This window comes from Calypte anna, chromosome 3 (genome assembly GCF_003957555.1).
Source record: "Calypte anna isolate BGI_N300 chromosome 3, bCalAnn1_v1.p, whole genome shotgun sequence".
Taxonomy (NCBI): Eukaryota; Metazoa; Chordata; class Aves; order Apodiformes; family Trochilidae; genus Calypte; species Calypte anna.
In genome coordinates, this window is record NC_044246.1 from 51046363 (window position 1) to 51069106 (window position 22744).

Below are 22744 nucleotides of genomic sequence, written 5' to 3' on the forward strand. Positions count from 1 at the left end.
CATTCTCTACTTATGACAAACACTAAAGTCAAACTGTTCCTTACACATGACCCTCTAGATAGCTGCAAAGTGAGAAGAATAAGCATATCAAAGTTGCTTTAGTCACTAGTTTACCATTGCCAAATCCCCACTTTGGCTTTATTCTTCTCCCAGCATTTCAAAAATATTTCCAAATGTTTACAAATTCTTAAAAATCCAAAGAATTTACCAGAATAGTTACATCTTTGGTTTTCTTCATACATTCTCTTAGTCCTCAACAACTTAGAATAAACCTGTTTGCTTTCTGTTGTACTAGATGTATCTCTACCGTGCTATACAAAACTCAAGTTTAAAAGCCAGCAATGGAATCAGTGCATTTAACCACAAAAAAGGATACTTTAAGAGAAAACCAAATCAATGAGACTGACTAAAAGAATAAGAAAATAGAACTTATTTTTGTATAAGTAAAGTTATGTATTTATGGATAAACAAACCCCACACTTAAAGACCACAATACACCAGCTTAGAGTCAAGAAAATAACAAAATACAGACAACTACTCCAACAGACAACTACAGAAACAAAAATAACAATGGCTACCTTTTGGCTTTGCATTTTTCAAAATAACACTAATAAGTTCTGGAACATCAAAGTAGGCAGCATAATGCAAGGAATTCATATTTGTCCAGCGACTGCGTAAACTGGTATCAGCACCCAAATCAATAAGCTGGGTTGCAAATTTTACAGCAGTTTCAACATCACCTGCAAGGTAAATTATGCATTAGAAATTCATAGGACTTCAAAAAAAACATGAATATGCTTATGTGTAACACATAATGTAGGTTAAACCATCGAAGCTCACAACAGAATTACTATGACTTTCTTTTAAGAATTAGGATGCAGAAATCTTTGCCTTATATCATAAAGGGCTGAAATCTCTACTACAGTATATAACACCATTGCCTGTTTATCTCTAATGTCAATAATGTCACCTGTCAAAAACAGGTATATTAGTATATGATGGAAGAAAAAAAAATTACAGATCACAGGGGTGAAGCTTATATTAGAAGATCTACCTACACCAGAAAAGCCAACCAAACAAGAAAGCAGCACAACACAGGAAAACTAGTATGGTATTCACAGCTAAATATGCTCTTATTTCTAGTAATGACAACCATAATATTGCAAACAAAGATTATTGTGTTCCAAGATGATGAGGATGGGAAAATAAAAGCCAAACTAGCCAGTCACCTAAACGTTTGAACTGGTACTGTTGTGTTTAACACCACTAACTCAAATACCCCCAACTCACATAGTGGTAACTAAGCTACAATTCTGTACCTTCCTTTCTGGTGGCAACTAGAAGAGACAAAACCAAGCACTAATAAAAAATAACCTGGAGGGAAACATTCTGTAACAGTCAGTGGGATTAGCCTTGGTGAATTAATTAGGTTTCCGTGACTATAATGACATTTCTTTACTCACCAATACCATGAGCCCCTGATTTGCAAGTGTAATGCAAGAGAGTCATATCAGTCAGTCCATCTCTGTCATTCACATTGCAACCCCTTTTAATGATCTGAGAGACAAATGGAAAACAACATTTTAGCTCTGGCATATCTCTGACATCAGTATTATTCAGGAAGTCACTTCAGATATATTGACTCCTGGATTCATTTCAAAGGCTAAGAGCAAAGAAGTCACCCAACATAGACTGTCAACTACAAAACTGAGCAACATGCACAAAAGCAATAAATAGTAGTATGTGAAAATTGTTAATCTTCATTGCTTACAGATTTTAAAGCTTTTTTGCATTACTTCTTCTAACATGCTGAAAAGTTAACTGCTTAACTGAACAACAGGTCAGAGACTTCAACCCTCTCCCCTTGCTCTTTGATCTCTCAATTCTACATCTCCCTCCCCATAAAAAAGCCCCCAGGAAGGGGGCCCAACAGGAAGACACCTTACTATACTTCCCCAACTATCTATAAAAGCCTGTAATCAAGAAGAAAAATAAGAAAGTAGAATGGAATAATGAAATACGGAATAATAACACCCAGAAACAAGGTGTCTTCAGAAAGCAGCCTACTGCAGTTTGCATAAAGAGATTTCAGTTCCTAACTCATTTTGTGCCTTGAAAACACTGTCCTTAAGGTCAGCATTCACTATAACTTCATCCATCTATGGCTACAGCTAAGAAGAAAACTGAAACACCATGGTGAAGGGTATCTAAGCAACTGTTCTGAGAAGAAACATTGTTCCTACCATCTATCTAAATGTACTGAATTTTTGTCCATCTACTTTCTCTTTCCAGATGAAAGCAGATGATTCTCCCACCTCTCTACTCTGCTCTGCTCTCATAAGACCACACCTGGAATACTGTGTCCAGTTCTGGAGCCCACAAGACATGGAGCTGTTGGACCAAGTCCAGAGGAGTGCCACAAAGATTATCAGAAGGCTGTAACTCTCCTCCTGTGAGAACAGGCTCAGAGAGTTGGGGTGTTCAGCCCCAGAGAAAAGAAGGTTCTGGGGACACATAATAGCAGCTTTCCAGTACATGAGGGGACCTTACAAGAAAGCTGTAGAGGGACTTTTCACAAAAGCATGTTGTGATAGGACAAGAAGTAATGGTTTTAAACTGGAAGAGGGTATATTTAAACTAGATATAAAGAAGAAATTCTATATTGTGACCACCGTGAGACACTGGAGCAGATTGCCCAGAACTGGGCTAGAGCTTGGAGCAACCTCATCTAGGAGAAGATGTTCCTGACCATGCAGGGAGGTTGGAACCAGATGATCTTCAAGGTCCCTTCCAACTAAGACCATACTATGATTCTATGATGTGGAATACAAGGCACTGCTCAGTTAAAAGGCAGAAACCATATCTGTGTTTAGGACTAGTTCTGCTTCTGAATGAAGTGGTTTTATTTATCATCAACATAGTATTTCTTTACCACTTGAAAGCATTCAAGGACCTTTGTTTATATCTCACCTCCTTCCCAATAATATCAATATTCTGCTGGACCTGTGGAACCCACTGCCTTAAGATAGCAAACAATTCAGAAACTGATGTTTCAGGGTTGAAGAGTATTTCTTGGCATTCTGCATCATTGGGATCGAAGAAGGAAAACTCTGTTAAAAAAAGGAGTTATTAGGTATTATTCTAAGTTTCACATGCATCTAGTTTTTCAAACTCAGCAGTAAAGGGGAGTCACTTCACTACTGCACTGGAAAGTCAGAATGTGGAATTACTTTATAAAATCTTCTTTAACATCTGGGTCTACTTTTCCTTTAATAATAAGGTATTGTATTTCTGAAAAAGCCGAATCAGCAACCAACACAATGGTACTGCAAGACTGATTTTAAGTTTAGGTAAGGACTAACAGAGACATGCAGTGATTATGTTAATGGGGATTGACTCTTGCTTCAAGCTAGCCAAAGACTATTGATTCTGAACTGTTCCAAAGCACAGGTAAGTTACTTGATCTCTCAGTGATTAAACACATACATGATTTCTCCATGTGCTACAAAACATGTTTTTTCCTTCTTCTCTCATCACAATTTACATAAAACATACAAAAATATGAACACATGCACAAATCAAGGAGGCAATCCATAGCCTCCATTATTTTCAGATATTTCATGAATATCTGTCCCAGTCATGAATATCAGTCCCAGCTGGTGGCAGCTGCAGGTAACAGCCTGTCATCAAACCAAGATCAGGAAAAAAAAAAAACTTTTAAGATTTTATACCCATGTTGCCTCAGGCAAGACAATATATAGATGTAAAGAACACAGTATTAAAGTATGATATTTCATGTTACTTACAAGTGTATGTGTCTATATGTACACTAACTATGTCTACATCTGTGGAATTACTTCTAGCCCCGGAAAATTAAATCAAAGAATCCAGATAGCAATGGCTATTAGAAGAGGGAATGGAAGCACAGTCTATTATCATTAGCAAATGACTGAATCATGGAAAACACTAAACTTTTACCCCTGCAGCAGCTATCAGGGAGTTGCCTTTTAAAACTGTTTCAAATAAATGTACAATGACAGTTTGCACCAGTCACAGATACAGAGATATAGGTCAAGTAAAATAGAGCAACAGCCACCTAAAGTGCATACACATGACATGGTATAAACTATGTAATGATGAATCACCATCTTTTCCTCAAAAAAAGGAACATACCACACCTTCAGACTGGATTAGCAGATAAAAGAACAAAGGGACTCTAGATAACCAAAAATCAAGCTCCATATAACTGCACTGCCTTGATCTAACAAGAACAAAAGAGGAGACAACTTCACCAATATTCAGCACAAATTTTTAGTTGCACCCAGCATGTAAAAAAATCCAAATCCCTCATCTCCCAACACTACACAAGGTGGGCTTTTTACCTGTGTTCCATGCATTGACACAGATCCACCAATTTAACTGTTAACATTAAACTTGCACATAAACCACAGTCATCTATTGCTGAAATCTATGATGTAAACAAAAAACTACCTGTCCTGGTTTGGGCCAGGATAAAGGTGATTTTCTGTTTCTGTACTTTTGCTTTTAGCTAAGTCCCTTGTAAGTAGTTGCATTTGCTGAAATTAACAGCAAGTTTCTCATGCAGTGTGTGTGCTTCTAGGACTGATAACACTTGATGTTTATAGTTACTGCTAGAGACTGGTATGCAGAGCCAAGGACACTGCTCAGCTCTGAGGAAAACATTTTACCGTCCAGGAGGACACAGAGGCCCCACCTGAGCCCTCCTTTGGGGAGGAACAGACAAGATAGATACCAGAATTGACCAAACAGAGTATTCCATCCCATATACGTCACACTCAGTATAAATTTGAGGCATCACGAGGGCCGAGCCAGATCTTTTCCTGATTTCCTGCTTCCCTTCCTTCACCCGGCATCCTGGAAGGATCCTGTCCGTTCGTCTGCCTGTGGTCCTGATCCATCCCAGCCCATATCTGTGTGTTCCTGCCTCCGGTTCCCGACTGCTGCCGACTCCAGGAGTCCAGCCTGGACTTTCCCAGGGCTGCCCTACAGCCTCGGTGGTGATGTGAGAGTTATTGGGGGAGAGGGGGGAGGAATGTGGTTTCCATTTTCCTGTATATTTGTATATATTTAGTAATTTTACCTATTTATCATTACTGTTTCATTAAAGTTGTGTAGTTTAGTTTCCAACCCATAAGTCTCTCTCCCTTATTCTCTCTCCTTTATCAACAGAGAGAGATTAATAGAGAGCGTTTGTTATTCGGTTTAATCGCCGGGCCAGTGTTAAACCGGGACACTACCCAACATTCATGAACTTACACAAATTCACTGTTCAGGCTCTACAAGAAAGATTTCTAGCTACAAACCTGAACCAAATTATGTATCAGAAATCATCTCTAATAAACAGACTTAAAACCAGCATGCTTGGGTAAAAAACTGAGAATATATTAAGTATTAATAACAATCACCATTAGTGCTTAACAGGTGATCAGCTGTAACGATACAGCTGAAATGATACAGAAAATCTGTTAGCACAAAAAGTACCATGAAAGGTTGACAGAGGTATCTGGATGGTTCAAAATGTTACTGTCTCTGGTTCTATCTTCCACATGCATTGATTACAGTGCTCAAGTGTATTAAGGAAAAATAAATACACTTAATGAAGTGAACAAGATTCTTTGTCTGTTTTGGTTTTACCTTCTTCATCCAGATTCAGTGATATTACTGTTACACAGGTGACCATGACCTCCTAAAAAAGGAATTTTTTTTCATTCAATGAGTAGGCACAGACCAAGCAGGACAGATAGTAGTGATACTGTAGTGTTATCAGAAGATGCCACAACACAACGTTTAAAGAAGGAGGAACAAAAAAATTTTCAAGGCAGAGTAAAGCAGAATAGAAAAAATCATGGCAATACTTATAATAGAACAGGACAGGCAAGTTATGAGTACCAGGCTAAACTATGTTTGTGTACTATACACATGTGTACAAACACATGTTTGTGTACTATAATTAGGTATCTTATGGGACTGTTATGATTTCCAGCCTGTGGTAATTCATCAAATGGGTCTTAAGAATGCTGAGTAGGCCAAAGACAAAACATTACATGTATTTATTTTTCTTGAAAATAGCTAATTGCTGTAATCAATGCAGGGGAAAAATACGAGGTGGAGGCAGCAATTTTTAAGGTTTATAAATGCTATTAGCATCCTCTGCAATGTTCAAAGGCACTGTAATTGTATGAAGATCCTTACCTACAGTGATATTTTAATATATTAGATATCCTGTTTAAAGTATTATGATTTAAACATAGTCAGACAAGTCATCATGATTTCAAACACTGATTACCAATACTTGCTAGAATTTTCTAACACTCATTTCAGTCCTTAACACCACACATATCTACAATTCCAACAGAAACAGTCTATAGTCTACTGTCTACATAATGAAAGCTTGAGGAAAAGTATGATTCTAGAGGTATTAAACGTGATGTAAATGCTTAACTAAATTTAATTACTGCAATTTTACATCTAACCAAACTATCCAGTTCTACATCGAGATGTACAAAACCTACCAACACCTGACCACACACACAGAAGAAATGGTTAGAAAGAAAATACATTAAAATCTAAAATCTATGCAGTAGGAAAAACAGAAAAAGCATGGGTCTTCATCTTTCATTTCCTTTAAAAAAAATAAAAGAAAATTCATTTAACAAGTACTAGCTTTTTCAGAAAAGAAGGAATAAATTAAGAGAGTTGATAGCTTTTCTTAAAAATTATTATTCAAATTTATTCTCTGCTGATTGCACATTAATTTTCTGTTAAACGTACATACCACAGTCTAAAGGCATTGGTGCTGCAGCAACAGAAAAAGTAACAGATGTTTCACAGTTTGGGAATAAGAATCGATCTCTTTCGATGAAGGAATTCCCTTCTAATGAAGGTTCTGGGATATCCTCTATGGTCATCTTCTAGAAAGCCACTTTAGGAGGGAAAAAAACTAATAAATCACCACCTTAGAAATATTTTGGATTACTTCTATTGTAATGAGATAGGATGTGCAATGAGTCTAAAATCCTTCCTCTTTGCAAACATAAACTATCACATTCTACAAATTAATAAAGTCAATTAATAGAGCATGATGTCAAGGTGAGGCAACTTTTAGTTTTGATTTCATTATGAAACTTGCATGTTATTATAGGAAAACATGATATTTCTCCCCAACTTTCCACTTAAGCAGTGGGGAAAATAACAATGCTATAATTAGCAACCACACAGTGATAATGATGGAGTGTGTTTTTTGAAAATGTGAACCATCAGAGCAAGAACATGCTACCGGGTACCACTTTCTCCTCTTTTATGTTCTTAGCATTTCAATCTTCCCACACAAAGCTGTAGACAATTAATCACAGAGTGATTCACTACTGGTCTCCTGATTCCATGTCAGCTTCTTGCCTTCTATGTTTTAAAATAGCATACTTACCACAGTGTTGCAACCTTCAATCTGGTGCTGTTTCCAGTCAGAGCAACCTAGGAGAAAGAACAAATGCCATGCAATCATTACAGTGACATTTTCTAACAACCAGGCCAATTTACATTCTAGTTACAGTGAGCATTCTAAGATCAGAGGAGAGCTGACTACCATGTCTGAGACATCTACTTGGGCAAATTCTGTAAGAAATAACAAAATCATTATTCTCAGTACAAACAAGCATTATTGCACTATTGGAGACTACATGTCACAGCTGAAAAACTGAAATTTTGTATCTTCAATTTGCATGCTCAAATACTCAGGGTAAAAGCAGTGCTTCTACTAAACAACTTAATTTTTTTTATTCTGGAGATCGCTATACAGTGCTCTTTACTCAGAAATTTGTTTAGTCACTTTGCTTGACATAAAGACTTAATAGAGCTTCAAGGAATGTTTGGTTTTATTTTAAATAATTTACACACGAGTAAACAGGAAAAACAGCATAGTCTGGTTTTAAGACTTTTTGGGGGGTTTGTATCTTACAACAGGCTATGTGTGTAATTTATTCTAGTATTCTGCCAAATAAATCTGTCACACGATTGGCAAAACTCACATTCTAATACAAAAGACATTTTAGCAGTGGACTATAAACACTAATCTTGAAGTAAATAAACAAGAACCTCCCTTTCTTGCACACAATGCACAGTTCATCCTGTTCTCAACTTGGAAAATTGGTTTGCATAAAACGCTCATTTTCTCCAAGTAGTTTGTTTTCTCAGTCTTAGGCAGCTGTAGAAACACATGTGCTGGCACAAAAAGAAGATCAAGGAGGAGGCAACTGGGACAGGCAGGGCTATTTCTTCTCATGGCATTATTAAATTGCATTGGCTTAAACATAGATTCAACAAAGCCAAAAATATCATCAATCATTTCAATTACTATTTTCATCCAGACAAGAAAATTTAAGAGTTTACCTTCAGAATGGCTTTATTCTCAGAGTCATCATAAGCATGACAGCAACAGCTTTCTTGTATGAGGTACTAGAAAGTCTCTTAAACTGCAAGTCACTAATTACATTTAAAAGCAACAGTGAAACAAGTCTCCTACTATCTGATTGTTTGTTCAGAGGCTAAGGCAAAGCTCTGTAAAACAGGAATCTACAACATTATTTCACAGGTAGCACATCAAACACTAATGAAATGCACAAAGGAACAATTGTTATGCATGAGTATAGAAGAGATAATAGCTGAACCTGTCAAGTCTGAAAAAGACAATAAAGGAAACATAAGATTTTTGCACAGTGCTGTTGCAACACTGAGGAAACAAAAGAAAAACAATTAAAAGTAGCCAGACCTGATTGAGCAGATCTTAAGGAAGAGTAACAGGCGAGATTTGTAAAGCATGATGACACAAGTTGCTGAAACTAGAAATTAACATACATGTAAAAATTAATACCAAAAAGACTTCCACACAGAACAGGAGACCAAATAGAACAGAATGTGTGTTTGCAATTATCTAGGGCATCCTTTATTCTGAGGGGCCAGCTCGGAAAATTCACTGTCACAAAAGGGAAAAGAATTCAGCACACAAACTACTGAAGTAAAGTGGGCAGCGAAACAACTTGCGTTGCTGCACAGGTGACGTGAAGACCCCTGTGCTACAATGCCTTTGCCAACTCAACTCTCTAAAGAATGGCTTCACATGTTGACACTAATGTCCTGTCTTAAATGTGCACATTATGGGATTTTAATTTGTATCTAAAAATATTTTACTGTGTCACAACGCAATACTGAACCATGCAATATCAAGGCAACAACATGTTCTGCACTTTTGACTATCTCCAGAAGCTGCTAGCTCAGACATTAACAACCAGTTGATGTCACACACACATACCAGGAAAGCCAAAGGAAATGTGAAAGACTCTAAACTATTTCAAAGAAAGGGGAAAGACAAACAGTCACTGTCCTCATAATGGCTTCTGTTCTGAGCAAAAGCACAATGTCCTGCATTATTCATAATATCCAAGATTTACAGACTCAGCTAAGGAATTCCTGGTGAAAGGGAATGGAAGGTCTTCAGGGAGAGCAGTGATTTCCCTACACACAAACTACCACACGAAGCACATCTTAGCACAGCAGGGCATATCATGCTTACAATTTGCCAGCCATACATTCTTCTAACTGAATTAAATCTGAGAACAAAAAATAGAAATATCACCGGGGGAGGAAAAAAAATACAAAGAGTTGTGTAATATAGGATTCGATTTTTTTTCATACTGAAGATTTTGTAATTTGCAATTTTGAGTTAAAGCGTGACTAAAGGATTTCCTGCAAGTGCTATAAAAACAACCTTGCAAATGCACTTCAAGTAACGAAATACAATTGCGTGCTAGGGCCTTGACAGCAGAGCTTGTGATGCTATTTTTGACAATAACCATGCACATGGCCCACTTACTGCATACTTATATATGGTTAAGAAGAAAAACTAAGTTCAGAGAACAAGACTCTTGCACAGACAATACCGCTGCCATCAGACCTACAGCAGAGGTATGTCAGGACTGGTTTTTCTACCGGTGTGCGGGGCCTTCTCGGAACACTGCATTTGGTTTTGGGAAGGTGAAGGGAAGCTCTCGGGAAGCCAGGTTTGAAAGCTGTGTCCCACTTGACCCCGCTCCTCCCAAGCTCCCGCAGCACAGAGCCGGGTAGAGCTCAGGCGCGAACCGGGAGGCGGTTGCCAGCACCCCCCTCCTTCCCGGGGGACTCGGCCTTCACCTCAGGTGCGACCGCATCGCCATCCACCGCAACCCCGCTTCCCATTCCCCTTCCCCACACGGGGCTACCGCCTTGACCCCTCGCCCTACACAACCCCAGCCCGTCTGCCCATCAGGGTGTCCGCACTTGGGGGAGGGAGGGAACAGGGGCGAACCCAGGCCGCCCGCCCCCCGGTCTGTGCGGAAGGGAAGGGAAGAGAGGACACCAGGTGCCGGTTCTGGTTCGTAGCGGGGAGGGGAAGGAAAAGAGGGGAGAAAGAGGAGGAGGGGGAAAGAAGGGAGGGGGAGAGGGGGGAGAGGAGGTTGGGAGAATGAGAAGGGGGAGGGCAGAATGAAAAGGGGGGGGCAGAATGAGAAGGAGGGAGAGGAGTAAGAGAAGGGGGGTCAGAATGAAAAGGAGGGGAGGCAGAATGAAAAGGGGGAGGGCAGAACGAGAAGGGGGGGGTGGGATAATGAGAAGGTGGAAGGGAGAATGAGAAGGTGGAAGGGAGAATGAGAAGGTGGAAGGGAGAATGAGAAGGTGGAAGGGAGAATGAGACGGTGGAAGGGAGAATGAGAAGGTGGAAGGGAGAATGAGACGGTGGAAGGGAGAATGAGACGGTGGAAGGGAGAATGAGACGGTGGAAGGGAGAATGAGACGGTGGAAGGGAGAATGAGAAGGTGCAGGGGAGAATGAGAAGGTGCAGGGGAGAATGAGAAGGTGCAGGGGAGAATGAGGGGGAGGGAAGAAGGGAGTGAGCCCCCAGCCCTACCTCCTCTCGGCGGGGAGAGCGCAGCCCGCCGGCCCTCGGGCCCCCTGCCCGCAGCTGAAGATCAGACAGGCCCCAGCCTCAGCCCTGGCCCCGGCTCTGGCTCCGCCCCTCCCCACGCCGGCCAATCGGCGACCAGCACCTCCCTGGTAGCCCCGCCCTTCCCCACGCCGGCCAATCGGCGGCCAGCATCTCCCTGGTGGCCCCGCCCCCTCCCGGTGTGTCTGCGGCAGCGGCGGCGGCGGCGCCGGGAGGAGTGTGGGGTGAGGGCGGGGGTGCCGCGCAGGTGCCCGGAACACGGGGCGTGGGGACGCGGGCGGCTCCCCAGCGGTTACCAAATCGGCAGCGCCGGGGTAAAAGTCATAGAATCATAGAATGTCCGGCTGGAAGGCACCTAAAGGATCATCTGTTCCAGCCCTTCTGGGCAGGAGCCTGGCTTAGATGGGATGGCCCTTGACAAGCTGGATCTTGCCTTGTATTGCCGAGCGCCCAGCGTTGGGGAACCCACCGACTCCCTGGGGACATCGTTCCCATGTCCGCCTGTTCTCATCATGAAAAAATTGTCTTCTGGTCTGAAGTCGGGACACATAATCACAATATTTTTGTGCGCAATGTGTGTCACTGTTCAGTAAATGTAACTGATGTTTATAACCAATTTGTTCTTGTTTTTTTCCAGTAATAGTATTAATTGTACAGGGGAGGCAGGATGAATAATGGGAATGACAAGTGGAAATTACCTCAAGTGAGGTACTGGAAAAACTCAAGAGGTGTATGTGTTCTCACATCCCACAGACCTCAAAGCTGATGGAACACTGAGCTGCAGTTGTGCTAGTTAATGTGGTAACAGATGGCCACAGAAAAATTAAGGTAATTCTTCCATTTCTAGGACATTTTCCATACTTTGGAAAAGGCAAAGAAAAGAAAGATTACCAATGACATTCTGAGGTATTTAATCTTTGTTTCAGGTTTTCCTTCACTGATTTTGGCAGGAAAAAAAAAACTGAAAACTGACGACACAAAACAGAAAGAACTGTGATTAAAAAGGAGTGAACTAATAGAAGATGAACAGGATCATCTCATGGAAGTGACTGAGGAAGAGAAAGATGCAATTGTAGTTGACAGTTACAAAATTAACATCATTACTAATGCGATGCAATGGCATAAAAAAACCCCAAAAAAACCAAACACATGCCTTTGGATGCATAACTGGAGTGTTGTGGCAGGGAAGTAGGCATGCCAGCAGGTCTGCTATCCCCTTAGGAAATTGCACACAGTTCTAACCACTCTTTTTCAGCAAGAGGCAGATAATCCAGCTTTTCAGAGATTATTTGCTTGCACAGTAAAAAACAAAACAAAACAAAACGAAAAAAACCCAGTCTATTTTAGGAAGGTACCAGAGCATGGCTTGTTTAATGCAGGAGAGCGAAAGCTGAGACAGAGGGTATGGTTACCATCTGCCATAAACCATGGAAAATGGTGTGTTAACAAAATTGTGTGTAAATACTTTTATGCAAGCACCACAGAAAAGCATCTTGCATTCTGGAACATCCTTCTGGTTGGAGCACTAAAGGGAAAACACCCAAGAGTTTTAGCTCAGAGTGAATCCTGTTATTTAGTGCTGCAATTGCAAAGGAGACTTGGAACCTTTGCCTGACAAAACCCCTGTGTGTCCTGACTTGCACCCCTGGGCCCTGCAATGGAAGATTTTTTAAAAATATTTAAACCTCATTCTGCACCTTTTACATAATATCTTTGTCAGCCACTCCTCTGTGCCAGGATGTGAGTTGAAATAAAAGTCTGTTCAGCCTCTGATGCCTAACTCATTTGCCATGGCTGCAGAGTTGCTGAGCACCTGGAGAATTCAAAATAATGGGCTGCAGCACCTCTGACCACCTTGGGAAGAAGATGAGGAAACAATCTTTGTGTGCAACAAGCAGGTTTTAACGAAAATATTATTTCAGTTCTTTTTTCTCCTGTGGGCAGAAACAGGGGGTTATTAACCAGTTCAATCATCTACACAAGTTCATGTGTCAGAGGAAAGGGATCATTTAAATGGCTTTGGAAGACACTGAAAATTCAAGTCAAGCCACTCTAGAGCAAAGATTAGGGCAGCAGAGAGGTTCTGAAAGTGACCACACTAATACACCACTTTTTGCTTTGTGACAGCAAACATGTTCAAAAGACAATGGATACTCCTCCAGGAGCTACCCTCAGAGACGGGTGTGGAACAAGGAGTTGTGTAACTAACCTCAGACATCTCTCTCTTACAACAAAGGCTTCTGCTCCTTGCCAGTCTTTCCATCCCCGCCAATTATCTCCTGAGGTACATGCCACCCTTCCTTCCTCCAAGCATCAGCCAGCACCCCAACATGTAATTTGCCCTGTGCAGTTTCTGCTGAGGCATACCAGCCCCCAGCTCCTCAACTTACATCTACCATTTCTGGATCCACAGCCTCAAGCATAGCACTTCACCGACAGCCACTCTCATTAATGAGCCTCTCTCATTAGTGCCCAGGCAGTGAAAGGAGATCACCCTCTCTCCAGAGTCAATGTCTGCTCCCCACACATGCATGCATTAGGACTCACCCCAGGATGGCTGCCGTGGCATACCATACTGCCAGGCAGCAGCTTTTTTTCTTCAGGTTTTAATCTGTTAATGAATAATGGCAAGGAAGTCACTTTTATAAAAAAAACAAATTTATCACAAGACACTCAGAGAAAGGAAAAACTTAATTTTCATTTACTTTTTTTTTTTTTAATCTGAAATTTTATAGTTTATATCCATTAGATGCAGACACCATCTTAACAATACATGCAAAACTTATTCTGCAAATGCTGTTATGTAGTTTGGATTTTCAGGCTGGGAAGCTACCTAGAAGAGAAAAAAAATACTTTCCAAGAATGATCGCCTGAGGGGAAAAAAAACAAAAAGCCTTGTTTGGAAGTCTCAGAAGGAAAAAGTAAGCAGCATGTCACTTGCAAGTAGGAGAAATTTTGAAGACTTTCAAGGCAGAAATCTAAGAGGCATCTCTAACCCATTTGGTTTTGAATCTTATTCTCCATGGGTACATAATTGGACAAGGTCACATTTCTCTTGGTTAAGGAGTACCTAATGGCATTTCCATACCTGTTCAAATTGTTTCCCTTTAAAAAGTCTTCAAAATACAGTCTCTTCATCTCTGCATTCAATATTGTGTTGATTTTGCAACAAGGGCCAAAAAGGGGGATAGGTATCCAGTCCTCTTGCCTCCCAATATAGTGCAAAAAAAAAAAATCTGCCTTTATAAAAACAACATGAGTGCTGACTGGCTGGTGCCTGCTTACTCTAATGAGCTTTAAATCTTATTTGTAGCAGACATCTGTCAAGACAGAAGTAAGGCACGCAAGTCCTCTTAATCCATTAGCTCTAAATCCAGCAGGGATTTCACACTTCTTTTTTGAATCAAAGAAGAAAACCTAAATTGGAATGTATAATGGAACAGTGCACAACTTCTAGAGCAGATCCTAGGCACTAAGCACATGAGATTTTGAGGCAAACAATGAAAACTGAGAACAAAACTGGGATTGTGATGGAAAACTCATGAGAAAAAAGCCAGCCGGAAGTTCGGGATGAAACAGTGAGTTTGATTCTTTGTTGTGTTTTCCCTAATTCACCTGGATTTTTAATCAAAAATAAAACCAGAGATAGAGAAAAGATGGGGTGCACTCCCTCTCACAGTGAGCTTGCTAATACTATTGCAAGAACTAGTCTTAAGAGTTTGAATAAACCCAAAAGGATTTTGCATATTGATCCAGGAGATAAAGGAATACCTATGCTGGTTAAAGGTTCATCTTGCTACAATTCTGATGAACTCCACCAATATGGGAGAAAATACATGGGAGAAAAGGAGGATAAGCTGTCAGAACAGGACAAAAATGATAATTTGCTGTTATCTTCCAAGGATAATTCAGATAGCCAGATTTCCAGGGAAGACAAAATTGAGAGGACAGCAATAGATGCTGAAGTTGTTATGTCTGAACTGATTGAGTCTCAAAAACACATAACTGAGGCCATACAGATCAGAAAGCAAAACTCCTGTGAGTCAGAAGGATCAGCTTTCATTTGGGATGACAAGAATGAAAGCAATGCAAAGCAAATGCCAAAGAAAGGAAAGAAGCAAAAAAATCACAAGCTGGAAAAGCAAGGTCGACCTAGAAAAATTAAAGAAAAGTCCCTTTTGGCCCCTTGTGAGACAGAGGAAAAAGTAGATTTCCCAGAAGTGCTTGTTAAGGCTCATCAGAGTGCATATGCCTTCTTAAATCCTAACCTCTCTAAGTATGAAACTATAATCCACATGGCCAGCCAGGCTACCCAAACACAGCTCTTCCTACAGCAAATGGTAAGCTTCCTCATGCTTCGCTTTGATGAAATCAACCAGCTCCTAGAAGAAATTGCCAGTGATGGGGAAAATCTTCTCAAAGATGTAGGTGGGAACCTGGCATGGCCAGTTGAAACAGGTGATTTGAAGGAGCACCCCGATCTTCTGCAACAACTACTGCAATACACAGTCAATAAAATGAAGTCACTGAGTGGGACGCTGGCCTTGCTCACCTCCGACGCCCTGCAAGAGACATGCAGATACCTGCAGTCTGCTGCAAGCAAATTGGAAGGAAAACTGAAAGCAAAGCAAAGCTTTGATGAACGTCTGCTACGAACAGTAAGGCTGCTTGAAGCCTCAGCAGTGGGACGCTCTCAGTCCCATGGTGATGACAGAACTCTCTGTTCTGAGGACAGTGGCATTGGCGTGGACAGTGAATCCCTGAAAGAGTTCAGTGCTCTCAGCCAGCATGGAGGGCAGGCAAGCTATGATTCCTACCCACGTGGACATCTGTCCCAGAAGCATGCCAGAACAGTGGAGCACGTGCAGGATGGCACAGTGTCACCAAGCACAGCTGCATCCCATGACTGTGCGCTTGAAAGGCATTTTACAGATATATTTTGTTCAGCCATGCAAAGCAGGGGAGCCGATTCTTGTCAGGGTGGAGTACCAGAAGGAGCTTCTGCTATGCCTCAATATGCATTCTTGAGCAAAAGCCATACTTACAATTCCTTCCAGTCTGACTCTACTCAGGAAGATGAACATTTCAAAATCTGTGAATCAACACATTTCCCTTCTGATTATGATGATGATGAAGGAAGCACCCTAGGGGAAGATGATGACAACACAAGCTTATCAGAAGTGGGGAAGGATGATCTGCCAAAGAGGCCCCTGTCTTCACCTGCAGTCACTGATAACACACAAAGGCAGTCCATCAAGAGGGCAGAGAATGCAGAAACAGAGGAAATTATTCTGAAGATGAAAGATGCCATCAGTGAAAAAATCAAGTTTGTCCCAGATAAATCTGGGCATAAGGAATGGATAGAGGATGAGAGTGGAAGAGCAGTCCTGAAAACAAGACCCAGTACAGCAACAGGCAGCCAGAAAACCTTCAGGAAACAAAGACGGTCCAGGTCAGAGGAGTCCCTCAGAAGCCAGGCAGAGGATCCAACCCTCCTAGAGCTTCAAAGAACTCAAAAAGAGCTGAGCAAAAGGCTGGAAATGTTTTATGAAAAGAAGGGTACAGATAACAAGCCAGAGCCTTGGGAGTCAAGAAGAACACCCTGTCTGCAGGATGAGCAAATTACATCCAGGTCATCCAGCAAACTGAGGGCCTGCCTCTCAAAAAATTTCAGCATCCTGCCTAACCAGGATAAAGTTCCTTTGTCCATGGTTGATCAAAATCCTGCCCATCAGCTGAATCAGAAAAGAGGCAGGAAGCCTTTGAGAGCTACTGTGCCCACCCAGGAGACATCAGAAAGCAAAGAAAAGGAGCCTCCTGGAACAAAAATATCCAGTGGCAGTATCTGTGCCCCTCGACAGTCTGTCAAAAAGCTTATTGAAACATTCAGTCCTTCTGATGATCTTGTGAAAGTGGCACCTTTAAGATCTTTAGGACCAATCAAGTGCATCAGAAAATTTGAACTTCCAGTCATCCCATCTACCATTCAGTTGCAGAGAGGCCTGGCACCTTTAAATCTTAAGCATCGCATTTCACCAGTAGAAGAAACAAACCCTTCAAACACCAATGGAGTTCCTTCAAACTTTCCAAATGCCCTTTCTCCACCAGCTGAAGAATTAAAGGACACAAAGGAAGAGACTGATGAAGACATTGAGAATCTGCCTCCCCCACCATCTGAAATGCTAATGGACAATTTTTTCGACTTACCTGTGCCTGAAGAAACTTCAAGAATAGAAGGAAACTCTTCAGAAGATGCCAAAAATCCTGTACAAACAGAACTCCATGCTACAAAGAGATCAAAAGTTTCCCCCAAAATTAAAGCCTCCCTTCAGTCCATTGACTTATTGCCAAGTAAAAATACCAACAGACCCACTGTGATCACTAACAAAGGTGTAAGGAATACTGGATCAGGGGACGAGAAGCTGAAAAGGTACTCTCTAGAGCTCAACCCTACAAATGTGCGCATCCCTACCCAGGAGGAGATATTGGCGACCCAGAGAAAAGAGGCTGCAGATTTGTACAAGCAAACCCATAAAATTATTCCTCTTCAAAATCCCAGTGGGGTGTCAAAATCAGGCAGCAGCAGCTCAGAGAGCAAAGAGCCTAGTTCACCTGCAACTTCAGTACAATCCCAGAAGCATAGTTCACCCAGTTCACCCAGGAGAAGTGAAAAAGGGTCAGTATTTGCCAGGAAGGTCTGCCCAACAAGAACTCCTCCTTCTCCACCAACAGAGAAACGTTTTTTCAGCCCGCCAACATACCACCGGCACTCTCTGCAGGCTTCGAGCAATCCACAGCCCAGCTCACCCACCATGCAGAGGAAACCCAGTCCCCCCTCTAGCCCCAGGATGCCCAGCCCACCTTTGCAGAAGAAGCTGCCCTCTCCACCACCACAGCGAAAGCCACTCAGCCCTCCCACAGGGCACAAGCAAAGCTCCCCAGTGCTACAGCGAATGCCGGGCTCCCCAGCCTACAGCCGAGACCCAAGCCCCCCTCCATTTCTCATCACCCCCTCTCCACCAACCTCCCCATCACGCTTCCACAAGGGGCTGAGAGCTGGGCTGGATGCTGGGGAGGAGCACCAGCTCCCCTCCTCCAAGAGAAGCAGCAATGTCCGTTCGATATTTTGCCGGGCCACTTCTTCCCTATTTGAAGCCAGACCTTCACTGGAACCCAACAAACCTGCTGCAGAGGTGACCCGCCAGCCTATAGCTTCACCGCTTACCCAAAAGAGCAATCTGCTTTTCCAGCAGCCTGGAGACAGGACCAGAAAGCTCTCCCTAGGTGCTGCCAGTCCTCAGCAATTTCCGAGAAGTTTCTCTGACTGCCAGCCAGGAGTCCAGTTCCGTCTTCCAGCTCCTGCAGCAGCTGTCAGTGAACCCATGCTTAACCAAGCAAGGTAAGGAACTTTCTTCTTTAGGCCAAGAAAGCATGAGTACAGCTTTGCGTTGGCTTCCTAAACGTCTCATGGGAATTTAATGTTGTTAAGAGACTGCCCAAAAGTGTGGCTTGTTCATGTGCAGATGGCTGGGCAAAGACAACACTGTAGGTGCACAAGATGATCCCTGTAGGTCCCTTCCAACTGAAATATCCTAGTCTAGCCCAGCCTAGCCTAGCCTATTCTATCTTGCTTCAGATTTCAGTTGACTACCAGTTTGAATAAAGTGAAGAATTACATCTCCATGGCTTGCTCAAGCACATCAGCCACCCCAGGGAAAATTCAGTGCTGTTTTTATGGCACAGAACTCCCCTTATTTGGATGGGTGCTAAGGACTCCACGTTCAATTCTTAAAAGTTCTGAAGTAACACTCAGGTTATAAATGGATGCTAGGGTAGGCTTGCACCAAGTGGAAGAGTATCATTCCTAACATCAGCCTCTAAGCCAGTAGACTGGTCAGCTGAAATCTGTACTAGAACATCTAAATCAGCTGGCAAGAATGGCAGACAGATAATGGGTAGGCAAGGATATGCATGGACGTAACTAGGACTTGAAATTTTGAACTTCTTATGTAGGCTTTTGTATTCAGGTGCTGATTTCAAGGCTGAAGGATCCACAGCCAAAACCCAGTTTTTAAAATGGAAAAACCTCTCATGGCTACCGAATATTCATTGCTCTGAAAAAATCAGTTTAAAGAAACTGAAGCATCAACACACACAATTCCACATTTGCAGCCATTGGTTTGAAAACCATTCTGATTTTATAAAATCTGCTCTTAGCTTTAAATTTTCTCTACCACTTAAAAAAAATAAAAATCACAAGATCAGACAGGAAACAGAAATGGATATTTGGGAATTCTCAAGGATCAAGCAGCCTGGAGGTACAAAATGTTGTTATTATAGTTACTTAGCAGGATGTTTAAGTCTATTATGCTCTAAGCTACAAGAAGATTAAGACCCTTCTCAAGTAAACTTTATTCAAGTGAGGAGTAGTTTCAGAACAGCTGAAATCACATGACTTGTCCTCATGAATAGGGACTGCAATACAAAACCCTAACAGGAGATAAAAGTGCACTTGTAATTGCACAATTGGACAAGCAGTCCATGTCAATGTTATGTGTAAATTTGCATGTCTCATGCATAATCACTGCTTTTGTAGAAGGCTCTTTTCCCAAGGATGTCTCCTGCCTATCCCATGCTGTAAGGGATATCAGTACTTAAAACACTTTTAGCCCAAACTAGAGCTGGTGCTAGAACTTTTGGGGTTAGTATTAGGGTAGCTGGACAAGAGTTTCACTTTCATGTTTTGGAGCTCAAAGTCAATACAACCGGTTCACATTGGGACAATCTGTGGATAGACAGACTGAGCTAACTGGTTTCTAAGTCTGGTCATTTGACAGCAATCAGCAGTTGTTGGCATCTTATGAAGACATAACAAGGATTAAATAGGAGGATTAAATGCTCTTGCCTGTAAGATATTGTTCAAGGCAGCTCGAGGATGGATTGGGTTGACTGAATCAGGCCCAAAGCAAGTAGCCCAAGTGAAACCTTCCACAACTGGAGAATATTTGATTCTGCATTAGTTTCATGACTGGTCATGTATCATAAATATCTTCATTCAACAGTTCAAATCACTAAAGTACTGTTAGTCAGAATAGGAACATAACGTTTTCTTTGTAGTTGAAAGCTAATTCAGTTTAGCAGCATACATATTTCAAATACAATGATTCCCAGATAGCTCTGTAATATTTCCCCATGTTGAACTTAAACCACTTTGATTAGTTACAGCAACATAGGGCACATTTCAGCATGAAGGCACATATTCATGACTAGTGCCACTGTGATTCATAAAATCCCTGTGTCTCCAGGGATTGTCGGTGTGACTCAGGAACATCACTCACACTTTCTGTGTCCCAGTGTCTCCAGAGTGGTAGATTTATACTCTCTACACTACCTGAAAGGAGGGTGTAGCCAGGTGGGGGTTGGTCTCTTTTCCCAGGCAACTCTCAGCAAGACAAGAGGGCACGGTCTTAAGTTGTGTCAGGGGAGGTTTAGGTTGGACATTAGAAAGAATTTCTTTACGGAGAGGGTGATCAAACACTGGAATGGGCTGCCCAGGGAAGTAGTGGATTCTCCGTCCCTGGAGATATTTAAAAAGAGACTGGATGTGGCACTCAGTGCCATGGTCTGGTAACTGCAGCAGTAGTGTATCAAGGGTTGGACTTGATGATCTCTGAGGTCCCTCCCAACCCAGCCAATTCTATGATTCTATGATTCTATACCACCACAATACACATCCCACAGTCATGCTGGCATACTCAGAATTCACTGTAACCATGCCAAGCAGGGACCTTCCCTCCAGTAGAGTCGGAAACAAAACACTTCACTCAAATCTGTTTCTACCTGCAAGTGAATCCAGATTCACATGGAGCCCCTGTTAAACATACAAAATTTTTGCTTCCCAAGATAATTTTGGGAGGGGACAGTACGGTGCATTTGGCATCACAAGAATAAAATCTGGACAGTGCGCATAAAGATTGTGTATACAGGAAGAGGGCAGGGAATGACAGTAGTGTGCAGCATTTGTGCTTTATGGGTTAACATGGTATGATCAGCACTCTTTTAAAAAGTCACAATTCATTAGCCTCTTAACTTAAGCATCTTTCCTTCTACAGCTTGGAGGAGGGCGCTAGAAAAGCAGATGACTCTTGGAACAGCCCTTGTACTCCTGAAATGAAAGAGTCTAAGAGATCCTCTTCCCACCCTGAGCTTTATGTTGTGGGCCAGGGGCTGCAGAGGGACTAATGGCAGAAGTACCCACCAAGGCAGAGGCACTAGCAAGGCCTTAGGCCCTGAAGAGAGGAAGCAAGCCTCCCAAATGTGGCTTCACTTTTTGGAAAACAGTATCATGGCATATCAGGTTTTTATCATGCAAAAAACCAATCCAATGAAAGTCATCTGCTTCCCCTTTCATGGTTCGACTGAAAGATCTACACTGAACAGAAGAAACACTTTGCAGCTGGGTGAGTCTGAGGCAAATTGGCTTGATATAGGACCTATACCCATGTCCTCTGTTTCACTGTTTAGATAAAGGAGTAAAAAAACCTATCAGAAATTACCACTGTTTGATACACTGTTTATTTAAGATAGCATCACAGTTTCAGTCATGTAAAAAGCAGCTGCTTCAGCATCTCCTAGGGGGAGGTAACATCCTTAACCAATTGAGTTTTCTTGCAAAACCATCAATGGCATAATCAAAGAAAAATCTCTTCCCTAAGTGGGTAGAACACAAGCAGACAGAATTAGGTCAAATATAAGTTAAAACAAAATAATTAATTCTAAGGGAATGAAATTAGGGATCTTAAAAATCTCAAAAAAGCTTTTATCTTCTAAATCACCTCTAATTATCATGTAATCTCATCACCTCTAGTTGCCAAGGTGCAAGGCTTAATCCTGATTAGTTTTGTAATAGCCCAATCAAACAACATTATAAATCCTGAGGAACCTGAGGACATGTATTTTTTTTTCATAAAAGATAATATTGCCACCGAGAATCCCGTTCTCCCCAAAACAGGTTTATATTCTGATCTATGCAGTTTGAAGGAATTTATTGTAATTTCACTGAAGAGTGCAGGCAGAGTCTTGTTAATAAAAACAAAAGTTATTTATAGTTGATTAATCCTAGGCTTTTACAGCACCCACTGGAATAGTTTCAGAATTTACTGGCTCTTGCTCACATAATTTACCATCCCAATTAAGACACAACTTCAATGTAATTTAATGAATTTAGTTTGACATGTTTTCATATGCAAATTTAGTTCAAAGCATGACCCAGAAAGTAGCCCTATTTTGGTAAGAATAGTTTGGGGGTTTTTTTACAGTTTTCATGATGGTGGTATCTTGGCACTTTACCTTCACACAGGATTTTTAACCCTTCCTGCACACCACCATGATGGGAGAACTGAGGCTTTTCTTATGCTGTACAAGGGACACCTCTGGATATGAACTCCTAAGTTTTAGTCTAGTGCCTTAATCACAACCACCACTTAATATGGTCAGTGCCATTTTATGTCACAAAGACAAGGGAACTGTAATTGCTATGGTTAAGGTGGGGTTTGAATATAAAGAAGTAACTTGCAGTGAATGGATGAATTTGTGAGGTGTTTGTGAGCTTGAGGTGGCAAAGCAGTCATACCCATTGCGAACAGCCCAGATATCTCAACAGATCCACTTTCTAATCCCACAGACAGGTGCACCATCCCATATCAAGTTGGAAAGTCACCCAGGAAGATACTG

General features: G+C 41.6%; 2 protein-coding genes across 5 annotated transcripts in view; one reads left to right on the top strand and one right to left on the bottom strand.

Moving 5' to 3' along the window:
- The window catches only part of CLIP4 (CAP-Gly domain containing linker protein family member 4), a 35454-nt gene extending 24376 nt beyond the window's left edge, over window positions 1–11078 (bottom strand). Inside the window, exons 1-6 of one of the 4 annotated variants that reach the window (XM_030446937.1) lie at window positions 10976–11078; window positions 7466–7512; window positions 6818–6964; window positions 2971–3110; window positions 1464–1557; window positions 579–740 (exon numbers count right to left, since the gene is read on the bottom strand). In XM_030446937.1, coding sequence (XP_030302797.1) covers window positions 579–740; window positions 1464–1557; window positions 2971–3110; window positions 6818–6950 — 529 coding nt within the window. In that variant the 5' untranslated portion in view covers window positions 6951–6964; window positions 7466–7512; window positions 10976–11078. Of the gene's footprint in view, window positions 1–578; window positions 741–1463; window positions 1558–2970; window positions 3111–5676; window positions 5729–6817; window positions 6965–7465; window positions 7513–10975 lie in introns of those variants that run through there. The other 3 variants (XM_030446938.1, XM_030446940.1, XM_030446939.1) reach the window with 3 other exon arrangements.
- A 3589-nt stretch (window positions 11079–14667) lies between these two features.
- On the top strand, window positions 14668–21253 carry PCARE (photoreceptor cilium actin regulator). The gene is made up of 2 exons (XM_008504522.2): window positions 14668–18410; window positions 21124–21253. The coding sequence occupies exons 1-2, from the start codon at window positions 14668–14670 to the stop codon at window positions 21251–21253; spliced, it is 3873 nt and encodes a 1290-aa protein (XP_008502744.2).
- Window positions 21254–22744: the final 1491 nt, after the last annotated feature.

Bases quoted from the DNA above. Each gene is read 5' to 3' on its own strand.
- PCARE (XM_008504522.2), top strand. From the start codon at position 14,668: ATGGGGTGCACTCCCTCTCACAGTGAGCTTGCTAATACTATTGCAAGA. The intron at 18,411-21,123 runs GTAAGGAACTTT...TTCCTTCTACAG, and splicing joins CCCATGCTTAACCAAGCAAG to CTTGGAGGAGGGCGCTAGAA.